Source organism: Cucurbita pepo, chromosome LG01 (assembly GCF_002806865.2).
Source record: "Cucurbita pepo subsp. pepo cultivar mu-cu-16 chromosome LG01, ASM280686v2, whole genome shotgun sequence".
Classification (NCBI taxonomy): Eukaryota; Viridiplantae; Streptophyta; class Magnoliopsida; order Cucurbitales; family Cucurbitaceae; genus Cucurbita; species Cucurbita pepo.
In genome coordinates this window covers 1,412,718-1,425,087 of record NC_036638.1, presented here as the reverse complement: position 1 = coordinate 1,425,087, position 12,370 = coordinate 1,412,718, and the positions used below count along the sequence as shown (strand labels likewise).

Genomic DNA, 12,370 nt, shown 5'->3' with positions numbered 1-12,370 from the left:
TGTTTTGTTTCTAGGTCCAGTCAAGTAAGCCTCTTGATTATTTGACATTTCAATACCAAATTGAAAGGTTATATATATATATATATATATATATATATATATAGATTAAACTTATAATTTGACTATTATTTTTAATTTTTTTTTGTATAATGTTGACTAATATATAATGAATTTTGTATATGAATATGATTAGAATGTGGAGGTGATCAAGTGAAAGTATGTACATTTGTCACGTTGACTAATAATTTAAATAGTATTTACCTTCGTGTAAGGATAGTCCATGTTGGCGGTGCTTTCACTAAAATGAAACTAAATAAAATTAAGTGTACGTTTAGTTCGATAATAATTGATATTTAAAAAAAAAAAAAAAAAAAAAACATAAATTTTTATAAAAAAATCCACTATTGATTATTTATACAGAGACATTAGAACCACCGATTTGTAGCCCTATTAATTAATATCTCTTTATAATTATGTAATGATATAGAAATTTTTTTAAAAAAATAAAATAAAAATAAAAGTGAGAATAATTTGTTGGTGCTAAATTTGCCTTAAATTATAAAGTCCTAAAATCACACCTAACTTAGCTGTTAGGATGTCTAATTGACATTCCGAATGGTGACTAAGCAACAAAGTCAAATAAAGAATCTATTAGTGAAAACCACGAGGAAATTAATTTATCAAGTCAAATTAATTGTTTCATTACTATCAACCATCCCAATAATAATAATAATAATAATAATAATAATAATAATAATAATAATAATAAACCACGTGTTTTGTTTCTTCCGAACCTACCCACTTGAGATTCATCCATATCCTTTGAACACGTTTCACAATTTTTAAATCGAGGTTAATTTCCATTTAAAAAAAGAAAAAAAAAATCAATCTCGTAAATTCACTACAAAGATGAAAATTGAAATAGGTGCTAGAGACCGAAACAAGAACGGGACAACCGCGCAAAAAGTTACACTTTTTCTCTCAAATTCACACTAGAAATTTCTAGTGTTTTTTTTTTTTTTTTTCAAATTTTATTTATTTATTTTGTGATTATTTCATTATTTTACAGATATTACAGCTTTCTATACCCATATCTATCTACATAGAAATCATGTAGTATGGTAAAAACTAAACCAAATACATCATACCCACTTCAAGGGCTGATGAAGAGTGTGATAAACCTACAGGGTAGTCAGCTTCTCTGCTGTTCTTCCTCAAGAACTCGTAAATGAAATCGATCATTACTCTTTTCACTGTGCTCGATCCTTGTTTCGCTTTCATGTGTGACCGTCCTAATATGTAAGCCACTCCTACTTCTCTTGCTTCCATTAGTTCTTGTAGTTCTTCCCTTGTATCCGTGTCGATTTTCGGGCTCTCTGGTACAATGAAGCGCACTCGTTTTCTCAACTGAACTGGAGCTGGTGATCTTATTTCCCTTGTGTCTGAAGCTCTGTACAGATCTTCAGAGCTTTCATCCATGATTGTCTTGGCCATCTGAACTCTATCTTCGGAGGTAGACGATGTCCCGACGACTGTCATCTTTTCACTATGGTTATCAAAGCACTGTCTTGAATCACTACATTCTGCACTCCCTGATCTTATGAACTCTGCTATGCTGCATATAAGATCATTCTCAAACTCTACGTCGTCTTTATGAACGTCTCGATACCCATATCGCACAATGCACCTATACAGTCTATATTCACTCGTACCAATACGACCAATTAGGAACCGTTCCTCTGCTCTAACATGTGGCACTGGGACATATTTGATGCAAAGGAAAACAAGTACTTGATGGAAGGCAGGAATGTTGGTGACGAAGTGGGTGAAGATACCCGGGATTCCCGACACAAGCTCTGTCTGAATGACACCGATCCCACGGACTCTTACAATGCCGAGGCTCGGGCCCAAACCAAGTAGCCAGTTAATAGAAACCTTGTTTTGAATGTCAGATTCAAACTTCTTTAGAGTACCATAGTGCCAGACATACATAACAATCATTAATACAAGAGAAATTGCAATGGGAACCCACGCTCCTTCAAGAAATTTGATCAGAGAAGCTGAGAAGTACAGAGATTCAATGGTCCCAAAGAAGAAGATGAAGCCTATGGCAAGAAATACACTTCGATGCCAACACAGGACAATAACAAGAGACATTAAGCACGTAGTAACGAGCATGACAGTGATCACTGCCAAACCTGTCGACGACGTTTAAAAATAAGTGTTTTAGTTCAGAGAGAAACCGAAAATTATGTGCAATGAACAGAAGCATACCTGAGGCATGACCCAAGCGCTTTGTGTCTCTGAAGCTTATGGTAACAGCCAAGCACAACAGCATCAAAATCCAATTAATCTCCGGGATATAGATTTGACCGTGAACTTTAGAGGACGTATGGACGATTTTGACTCGAGGAAAGCAACCCAAAGCAGAGCACTGCTTTATAATCGAGAAAGTTCCGGTGATTATAGCCTGACTTCCTACTACAGCAGCAAGCACAGCAATTATAAGGACAGGCCACCTCAATTTCTCTGAAAATAGAAAACGACATTCAATCACCAATCATTTTCAAATCTCGAGTACATCCGACAAACTTTATGTGGAAACCGATCTTAAGGCCTACCAGGTACAGATACATAAAACCCGATTCGATGGTCGGATGGAGAGGTATAATTTTGAGAAAGATAGGCAGCTTGCCCCATGTATGCTAGGAGGAGAGACGGATAAACCATAAAAGAGAAAGCAATCTGCAAAAGTTTTTGGACAAAACAGAACAATGAACAAGGAACACTTCAGAAAACCAGAAAACAAACATTATGATTACCGACATTATACCTAACTTCAGTAAGCATAAATTCTCGCAAAATCCGTGTCAAACATCAATTTTCAAATATGCAGGGTACTATAGAAGCTGTTAGTAGATGATACATATACCACGCAAAACCACAGCCCAAGCTCACTGCTTGGAGATATTGTCCTTTTTAGGCTTCCCCTCAAGGTTTTTAAAACGTGTATGCTAGGGAGAGGTTTCTACATCCTTATAATGAATGTTTCGTTCCTCTCTCCAACCGACGTGGGATCTCACAATCCACCTTCCTTGGGAGCCGAGCGCCCTTGCTGGCACACCGCTCGATGTCTGGCTCTGATACCATTTGTAACAGCCCAAGCCTACCACTAACAAATGTCCTCTTTGGACTTTCCCTTTCGGGCTTCCCCTCAAGTTTTTAAAACACGTTTGCTAGGGAGAGGTTTCTACACTCTTATAACGAATGCTTCGTTCGCCTCTCCAACCGATGTGGGATCTCATGGGATTCATAACAAATACATTTGCGAAGGAATTTGGAGAAAGTTAATCATATTTGCCTTGTAAACAGACATGCTAACCAAGATGACCTACAAGTCTTTGGATATGCAGCGGTGAAACAAGGAGGCATAGCAGAGATAAACATGAGCTACAACAATATCCCATCGAAGTCTTAAACATGAATGGTGGCAAGACATCCTCCTATAGACCCTCTAATCGAAAGACATACTATCCGAAAGAATTGTCTTTTAAAATTTAGATTGTACCTTAATTGACAACTGTGAAAAATGGCCAAGGTCAGCGAACATTGCCTCCGAACCTGGAAGTATTAACATATATCCCGATTAATAAGTGACCGACTTTGCTTGAAATTTCATGAGATGATAAACCAAACCAAACCAAATGCATGTCATTTACCAGTAATGCACAGCATAATTCCACCAAGTGACATCCAGCCTCCCTTTTGTGTTTTCTTAAGAAATCGAAACATGTAAGTAGGAGAAATTGCTCTATAAACACTGGGATTCCAGTGAATAATATTGTACAAGCCAATGGCACTGATACAGAATAGCCACACTGTCACTATTGGAGCAAACAAGAAGCCAATCCTGTGCGTGCCGTAGTGTTGAAGAGCAAACAAGCCTATCAGTACGGTGCATGAAATCGGGATTATTATATCTGCAGGAACATCATTTTTCATGAGAGACTACTCCTACAGACTCCAAAAGTTTACAGCAGAATGCAAAACTGGAAGAACAAATCGATGGGTCGGGGTACTGGTTGAACAAGAACTAACAAAATATAGTCAAGCAAAGTTCAACAGCCTATCTTATTTTATACCAAATCTACCATGAAAGTCTTCCACAACCACATCAAAAAAGCCAAGAACTCCTCCAAGAAAATGGGAGAGGTCAAATAGCTACCGTCCCGCTCACCCGCACTTGATTTTCAACCTTATTCCTACACAGCTGTTCAAAATTATTCATCATTTAAGTCATTTTCCTCACTTCTTCCTCCTCCACAGTCTCCCCCTTCTCAAACACTACCCTCCCACAGTCATATAAGTAGTGGCATGCTATGTCCTATCTAAACAATTTACAATTCAATGCAATAGATAGCAACTTGGGATGAGACTTGATGAGGGTCTTCCAAGTACAGCATAGCAATCAGTATTGTTGACAACTGTTCATGATGATTGATAGCAATCGACAGTGACCTCTCATTCATATGAAGACAAGTGAAGTTGAAAGCTCAAAAGAACATTTCTAAACAACAGCTAAAAGTTTGGACAACAATGGGTAGATTTAAGTTCATGGCAATTCACTTCTTACTTTAACCTCCCTCCTCCTCCTCCACTGGAAAACACTGGAAATTTTCTACTTCCAGTCCTCAGAACACAAACAAGCCAAATTCCAATGAAAAATGAACAAGTGTAGATTCTTACATTGGTGATGCTCTATCTTCATGGTATGCTCGAGCCCAGAAACCGCAGAAAGAACTGACAGGGGAAGTTAAATCAAGAAATGAATGATGAACAAACATCCAAATCAAAACAGAAATTGAAACAATGATATAAAAGTTAGCAAGGATTACCAGAAATAGCTGGTGTTAAGATGCCATCTCCTATCACCATGCAAGCCCCAATTAAAGCAAGAACGAGCAAGAATTTTTGCAGAACCTGACGCTTTTCTAAGGCAGATTTGAGTTTGAATCCAAAACTTTCTTGAGATTGCGGACCAAGAACATCCATCTTGAAATCAGTGAGTTCAGAATCAGCCAACTGGGTATTGGGTAATGCGTTAACTCTGGCATGTCGACATAGTAACGAATACAGAGCAAATGTCCCTCCCTCGCCATTATCATCGGCTTTAAGAACGATAAATATGTACTTGAGCAAAGGAACAATGGTGAGCGTCCAAAAAACAAAGGACAAAACGCCATAAATCTCATCGTTGCTCTTCGAATGACCGATATCTTCTTCTGCAAAAGTGTTCTTATAGACATACAGAGGCGAAGTACCCAACTCGCCATAGACAACCCCAAGACTCTGATAAGCCATCATCAAAACCGCCTTCCATGACTCTTTCTAGAAACGAAAACAGTGAAATCGACATGGGTTTTAAGCGAAATCGCTCAAAAGAGAGATGGAAATTAAGGGCTCGAAGTTAAATGCATGCTACAGAATGTATTGGACTTACCTTGGCATTCTTTTCACTACGAACCCCACTTTCCAGATCCATAATCAAAAGGGTCAAGTTTTCAAAAGATGAACAGAACCATTTTCTACTCCAAACTCAAATCTCTTCAAGACACCGCCCACAGACCGCTTTTAGAGGCAACGAAGAAGACGGATTGAGAAATAAAAGTATATTAAAATCCCATATCAAGAGAAAAGGGAGTTTTATTATTCAAATACGACGACTTCGCAGATCCACGATGAGTTGCTTAAGAATGCCAGTTACTCAAGAAACCCATTTTTTAATTAAACAAATTCAACAAAACTCAATCAAAACGAAAATGCAAAACACCCTTTGGTAGTTTGGAGCAAATACGTGAATATGCTAACAAGTAACAACCCAAAAGTCTTTGCAAACAAAACGAGAAATACACAAACACAAATATTTTAAATATACGTGTCTCCCTGTTAGTGTGTGATGAGAGAAGGAAAGGGATGTATGGAAAGAACGAACACCAAAAGCCACACCAAGAAGGAGAAATAAAAAAAAAACCCTTTGAAAATCAGAGAGAATATTTTTCATAATCATTCAGAAAGGGACTGAGAAATGAGGAAATCAAGAGAAGAAGCTTCTGGGGTTAATCCTAAACTTCACTTTATGTAAGAAAATGAAATTTGCAGTGTAAAGCATCAACACCCACTTGAGATTTTCAGAGCTAAAGAGTTCAAAGAGGCAAAAATGGCTGAAAATGGAAGAAGAAACCTCTATTCTTCAACGCTGCTCTGCAGAATTTGCGAAGAAGAAGATGAAGAATTAGGAGTACATTCCTTTTTGTCTGATTTTGGAGAACAGATGCCATTCAAAATTTGCAATAAGTCCCGCTTGTTGACCAGAGAAATTAAACTCAGTGAATTTGGGGATAGTTGACTCATCGTGATCATGACGCAACTGACATGAAAACGCTGCACACGACCAAGCCAAATTCCCAACCACCGATTGAGACTGCGTGGATATTCATCCTCTCCACGGGAAGAACAGTTCAGATTTCAATGAAAATAGATTTAAAATTTTGACTGAAGGGTTACAAACAGAGCAGATTCATGACTTGAATATATGTTATGGAGAAGAATTGTAAGAAAATGTGATCAGTTCTTGAGTTTTGCTCAAGTTGGGGAAATTTGGTTGAATTTATATGAACGAACAAAGCGAAATATGGATGCATCCATGTTTTATGGAATCCCTTTCAAGCAAAAAACCCATTCAGTTTTGGATTTTTGCTATGAAACCTCATTTTTGGGGAAGAAATCCATTCCCTTTGATTTTCTTTTTTTAATGATCAAAATTAATTTGAGAGCAAAAAAAAAAAAAAACATACAAATTTGCTAATTTGGCAGGAAATCTGAAATAAAAAATTTGAATTGGCAAATAAATTGAGTTTATAATCTAAAACTCTGGCATTAGACCATATTGTTTAGGTTTCCACATTCTTACAAAAATTGTTTCGTTCCTTTCTCCAACCCATCTGGAATCTCACAACTCACCCCACAAGGGCATCCTCACTAGTATACCGCTCATTGTCTGGCTCTAATACCATTTGTCCAACCGATGATCTCACAATCCACCCCTTAAAGGCTCATTGTCTTCGCATACTACTCAGTATTGGACTCTAATACCATTTGTAATAGCAGAACTCCACTATCCCTACATGTTGTCAACTGTATGTTTGTTAGGGAGAGGTTTTCCTGTCCTTACAAAAAAAAAATATTTTGTTTTCTTCTCCCGTGTGATCTCACAACAAATACTATATTTATTAAAATTTATTGCATTTCAATTTTAATAAAATAAACATAAAAAAAAAAAAAATTATTTTCACATTTTTTACAATTTAGGTCACATAATATATGACACACATTCAACAAATTCTGAGAATTTGGCCTACCAAACAAACCACTTAAATTGAGTTAGCATTAGGTGTCATATATCATGCCTATTCATATTAATGTTATTAATATTTTTAAAAAATTATTCATTATAATAAATAAAAAAAAACACATCAACCCACTCGACCATAGTTTAGTGAATAATTTCATACTTATTTATAAATTTTTTATTATAATATTATATTTTAATCAGTTCAAATTGGCAGCTTAACCAATATTAAACTGTCAAGGATCACATTTAATCTATATATATATAAAAAAAAAAAAAAAAAAAAAAAAAAAAAAAANTGTAGTCTCCAAACACCTTTAATTAGTTATTCATGGTTTTTTTCTCTAAAAAGCAACCACCAATGAGATATTTTAAATAACTTATTATACTTTCAAAATGATATAATATTATATGTTTTAAAGCAAAGTCTAGTATCAATTTAATTTTGGTTTGGCCTAAAAAAATATAATATGTAATATTAGAATAATGTTTTCTCTATTAGATATTTCATGTAACAGTGAATGGATATTGTCCACTTTGTCTCGTTATATATCGACATCAGTCTCAAAATACACATGTAAGGGAGAGGTTTCCACACCGAGAAATGTTTCATTTTCACAGTTGCTCAGATCTCATATCTGTTTGAGAAGAAAACAAATCATTATAAATACGTGAAAACTTCTCTCTAACATCTAACAGTGATATGTATGAGACTAAAACGAACCATATTTATTAGGAGTAGAAGTGACGGTTACATTTTACCTCTCTAATGCAAAAAAAAAAAAAAAAAAAAAAAAAAAAAAAAAAAAAAAAAAAAAAAAAAAAAAAAAAAAAAAAAAAAAAAANAAGTAAATTTGATATTTTAAAAAAATTAAGAAAATAATTATATGATATTTTTAATTAAAAAAATATTGCTTTTTGACATGAGAATAAGAGTGGATAGAAGTTTGTTAAAGATTCACATTTCTCCCAAATTAACAAATTATATAAATATCTATTTTTATTAATTTAATAACTTATAAATATAAAAGTTTAAAGTCGGTTTTATTTTTTTAATTTTAAAAATTAAATGGATTAAATTAAAAGTTTAATAATATTTAGTAAAATTTTGGAAACTATTGGAATAATTAATTAAATAAAAAATAAATCATAATTAGTTAGGCCACATGTCTCGCAATTTGATTTTTAAAATAATTTTTTTATATAAAAAAAAATCGAATTTATAGAAAATAAAAAAATCACAATCAAGATATTATAAACTTTTTTATTTCAACCAATATTGATAATGACCCCTTATTTTTTTTTTCTGTTTTTATTTATTTATTAATTGAGATTTTTCATAAAGGGAAGGTTTTATAATATTTTAAATAAACAATCTAATGTGGGACTCTCTCCCAATGATCCTCAACAATCCTCTCCCGTGAAGAAAGTACACTCTAAGCCTCCCCTCAGGCTTATGAAGCTCTCAAAGAACCTCTCGACTACACCTTTGAGGCTCACAATTGTTTAGAAACGATTTTAAACGAGGTAATTAAAAAAAGGTGCATATTATGGAAAAGAAAAAGGGAATAAATAAATATTTATTATGTAATAAAGTTGAAAATGTACATGGAGAAAAACAAGCGCCTCAAGAAATAGAAACATGAATAAAGTACGTGAGGGCTTGAAGATTATAAAGAAATTTTTACAAGGCTTGGGTTTCTCCAGTTCGCATTGTCGCATTTGTTTTTTTTTATCCATTTCTTCATACACCACCGCAGTGCTTTTCGTCTTGGATATGGCCGCCGATCACCACCTCATCGGGGATGTACTTGCTCCAGAACCAGTGCGCCTTCCACACTCTGTTCATCTCTTCAATCGGCACATTCTTCGTCTCCGGCAAGAAGAAGTAGATGAACACCGTCATTATCGCTACAAACCCTGCGAAGAAGTAGAACAGTCCGAATTTCATGTGGCAAAGCATCGACAGGAAAACCTGAGCGATGATGAAGGTGAAGAACATGTTCACTGCTACGTTGATTGATTGTCCTGCTGATCGGATTTCGAGCGGGCAGATTTCGCTAGGTACCAACCAACCTAATGGTCCCCAAGACCAGGCGAATGCCGAGACGTATACGCACACGAGTAGTAGAATCAGGTTTGCGTCCAGTTTTGTTAGGGTTCCTTCTCCATTCAGTCCGAATTTGACGCCGATTAGACTTCCGACTAGGATTTGGCAGACAAACATCTGTGCTCCGCCTTCGAGGAAGAGGATTCTTCGGCCGAATTTGTCGACTGTGAAGATTGAAACTAGGGTTGCGAGGACGTTAACGCCGCCACTGATGACGGCGGAGATTAGAGATGCGTCGTCGCCGAATCCGAGAGTCTTGAACAGAACGGGAGCGTAGAACATGATAACATTGATACCGGTGAGTTGCTGGAAGAAGGGGATTAAAGCACACATCACGAGTTGAGGTCTGTATTGTGGCTTCATTATGTTGCTCCATGGATGATCTACTTTCTTTGCCGCTTCACTTGCCTGGAATAAGTCTTTGAACTCTTCTTCGACTTTTTCAGTACCGCGAACTTTCTGGAGCATAATCTTAGCCTCCTCTTTGTATCCTCTTTCGAGAATGGAGTTAGGAGTATCGGGAAGGAACATGGCTCCGACGGTCATCATCACGGCGGGGACTGCGGCGAGAGCCAGTGAGACTCTCCATCCCCATCCGCCTTCGATTTTGGCTGTACCGACATTGACAAGATTCGCCACTAAAATGCCAATTGTGATGGCCATTTGAAAGCCCATGTTCAGAGCACCTCTGATTTTGGTTGGAGCCATTTCAGAAAGGTAAACTGGCACAGACTGCACGCCAAAAAACAGTAAGAAATAGCCATTCAATCAATCAATCAATCAATCAAACTGAGCAAATACTGCATTAAATTGATTCATTTTCATATAGATCATTTGTCTGTTTATGAGTACCTGATTCGCAAATCCAACACCCACACCAAGCAGCAAACGGCCAATGATGAGCAGCACAATGCTATTGGCAACACCATTAAGGATGGAGCCAATCAAGAATGAAAGACCTCCAAAAAACATGGATGGTTTTCGGCCAAATTTCCGGGTGATGATCGAGGCACCAAAGGATGCCACCAGAGCAGCCAGGTAAAGAGAAGAGGTAAATAATGTTAGGAGTTCACTGTCAAATTTACAATACTCGCTTTCATGGGCACTTTTCATCTTGAGCACAACTGATGGGAAAAAATGAGCCAAAAAACTTGGCATTGAAGTCACCCCACCTGCCAGCCAACGAGAACCCAAAACCAAAAAGTTGAAACAAAATCCTTCCATAAACCCATAAATGAAATAGAAAGATTAAGCAAACAAACCTGAAATTCCAAGATCATAACCAAAGAGAAGACCCCCCATGGCAGCCACCAAACAGGTGACCATGACAAAAGGAGTGACTCCACCCTCATAGTTCCTTCCTCCCTGAACAACAACTCCTCCTCCAGCCATTTATTTTTATTTTTATTTTTTTCTTTTCTATAAAATATAAGGGATTGAGAATACAGATAAATGATATAATCTTTGTATAAAATAAGTTTTATATTAGTTCTTTCAAAGGATAAAAGATTTCACCAGTGGATTTTTTGGGGATCTTTCAGAGAAATATATATATACCTTAATAGTTTATATATATAAGAGAAACTGATAGATCCTCAAATCCACTGAGACAAAATAGAAAGAACTAATACAAAAAATGTAAACCCCTGTCTTATGTCATTCCCCGAAAAGAACTGGCCTATGCAGCTTCTTCCCGGAGCTGTGTCTTTCCCAATCCTCAGCTGGGTGTTTATATAGAGGTTTCTAATGGCTTCTGGCCTTCAAAATTGGACTCTATTTTTAGCATAATTAGATTTTGAATCTTCTTTGTGTTAACCATGATCCAAAAATTATGGGATCGCCACTTTTTCCCTTAGAAAACTCCCTATTAGCCACTACTTCTTGTGTCAATTCGTTTGGATCATGAACCCTAGTTTTCGCTTATTTTCTGTTATTGGGATAATCAGATAATTAAATAAGATATCCTGGAACCCCATGGAAGTTTTTTCTGTGTCCTCCTCTTTTTAACTTCCTCATGATAATATGTAATGCATTTTAGATTCAAATGATAGGAAATGACTACATGACCTTCAACGACCTGAGAGAATTTTAAAATTACTTATGGGTCTAAACATAACTAGTTTTAGTTTAGAATTAAGCTAAGTTGATGTAAAATTACTTGAGACAGTTTTTAGATTAAATTGTGTTAAATATTTATAGTGTTCTTGAGACAATAAGATACATGAGTTACTCTTTTCATTTCATTTTCAGCTTCAATAAAATTAAACCTGAAAAGAATATTTTTACAGGGAAATCCCCAAGTTGCTAGGAAGGGTGGGAGGAGATGTTTCAAGTTGGAGGATGTTTCCCGATGATCACATTATGCAGATTCAACTGGTAAAACTTGGCGGATCAGTCCTGATGATGTGAGTTTATTAGGAAATGCCTATAGATTCCATTCACTCTATAATTGTTATAAAATATATTGTATATGAATCTCATAATCATGCTCTAAATATATTCTTATTTATAAATATTGGTTATACAATAGAGTCTTAAGAGCATGCAAGTGAATCAACTAAAAAATAGATACATTTGTTCTATCCTCTTATATTTTCGTCTTTCTTTTATAATATATTTTACTCCATATAGTGAATGTAAATATTTGTCAGATCCCCATTGCTTTCATGATTTATAGTGAATGTAAATATTTGTCAGATCTCCGTTGCTTTCATGTATTATCTGGTTGAATTATGAATAGGTTGAATTATGAACTCTAAAATGATGATGCCTTATTCTCATTCATTATCTGAAACTCGAAAACAAATATGATAGTTTTTCATAAAATCATCAAATATTGAACTATCGAAATC

General features: G+C 35.6%; 2 protein-coding genes and 1 long non-coding RNA gene across 5 annotated transcripts; 1 reads left to right on the top strand and 2 right to left on the bottom strand.

Moving 5' to 3' along the window:
* Positions 1-1,027: 1,027 nt before the first annotated feature.
* Positions 1,028-5,542, bottom strand: LOC111805675 (potassium transporter 6-like). The gene is made up of 8 exons (XM_023690882.1): positions 5,501-5,542; positions 4,896-5,388; positions 4,747-4,800; positions 3,720-3,980; positions 3,569-3,621; positions 2,622-2,745; positions 2,275-2,529; positions 1,028-2,198 (listed from the first exon to the last, which is right to left on the bottom strand). The coding sequence occupies exons 1-8, from the start codon at positions 5,540-5,542 to the stop codon at positions 1,129-1,131; spliced, it is 2,352 nt and encodes a 783-aa protein (XP_023546650.1). The 3' UTR covers positions 1,028-1,128.
* A 3,592-nt stretch (positions 5,543-9,134) lies between these two features.
* LOC111777734 (sugar transport protein 10-like) lies at positions 9,135-11,794 on the bottom strand. Its single transcript, XM_023657473.1, has 3 exons — positions 10,781-11,794; positions 10,371-10,690; positions 9,135-10,250 (listed from the first exon to the last, which is right to left on the bottom strand). The coding sequence occupies exons 1-3, from the start codon at positions 10,908-10,910 to the stop codon at positions 9,153-9,155; spliced, it is 1,548 nt and encodes a 515-aa protein (XP_023513241.1). The 5' UTR covers positions 10,911-11,794; the 3' UTR covers positions 9,135-9,152.
* Positions 10,132-12,036, top strand: LOC111777811. 3 transcript variants are annotated; one of them, XR_002812422.1, is made up of 3 exons: positions 10,132-10,267; positions 10,368-10,569; positions 11,807-12,036. It is a non-coding gene; the product is annotated as an uncharacterized LOC111777811 (long non-coding RNA). The 3 variants fall into 3 exon arrangements; XR_002812433.1 differs by having other exon boundaries at positions 10,145-10,235; positions 10,348-10,569; XR_002812429.1 differs by having other exon boundaries at positions 10,175-10,267; positions 10,348-10,569.
* Positions 12,037-12,370: the final 334 nt, after the last annotated feature.

Coding starts and splice junctions, on each gene's coding strand:
- LOC111805675 (XM_023690882.1), bottom strand. CDS start 5,542: ATGGATCTGGAAAGTGGGGTTCGTAGTGAAAAGAATGCCAAG. Junction 4,801..4,895: donor CTTAACACCAGCTATTTCTG/GTAATCCTTGCT, acceptor TTCCCCTGTCAG/TTCTTTCTGCGGTTTCTGGG. Junction 3,622..3,719: donor AATTATGCTGTGCATTACTG/GTAAATGACATG, acceptor TAATACTTCCAG/GTTCGGAGGCAATGTTCGCT.
- LOC111777734 (XM_023657473.1), bottom strand. CDS start 10,910: ATGGCTGGAGGAGGAGTTGTTGTTCAGGGAGGAAGGAACTATGAGGGT. Junction 10,691..10,780: donor TTATGATCTTGGAATTTCAG/GTTTGTTTGCTT, acceptor GTTGGCTGGCAG/GTGGGGTGACTTCAATGCCA. Junction 10,251..10,370: donor GTGTTGGATTTGCGAATCAG/GTACTCATAAAC, acceptor TTTGGCGTGCAG/TCTGTGCCAGTTTACCTTTC.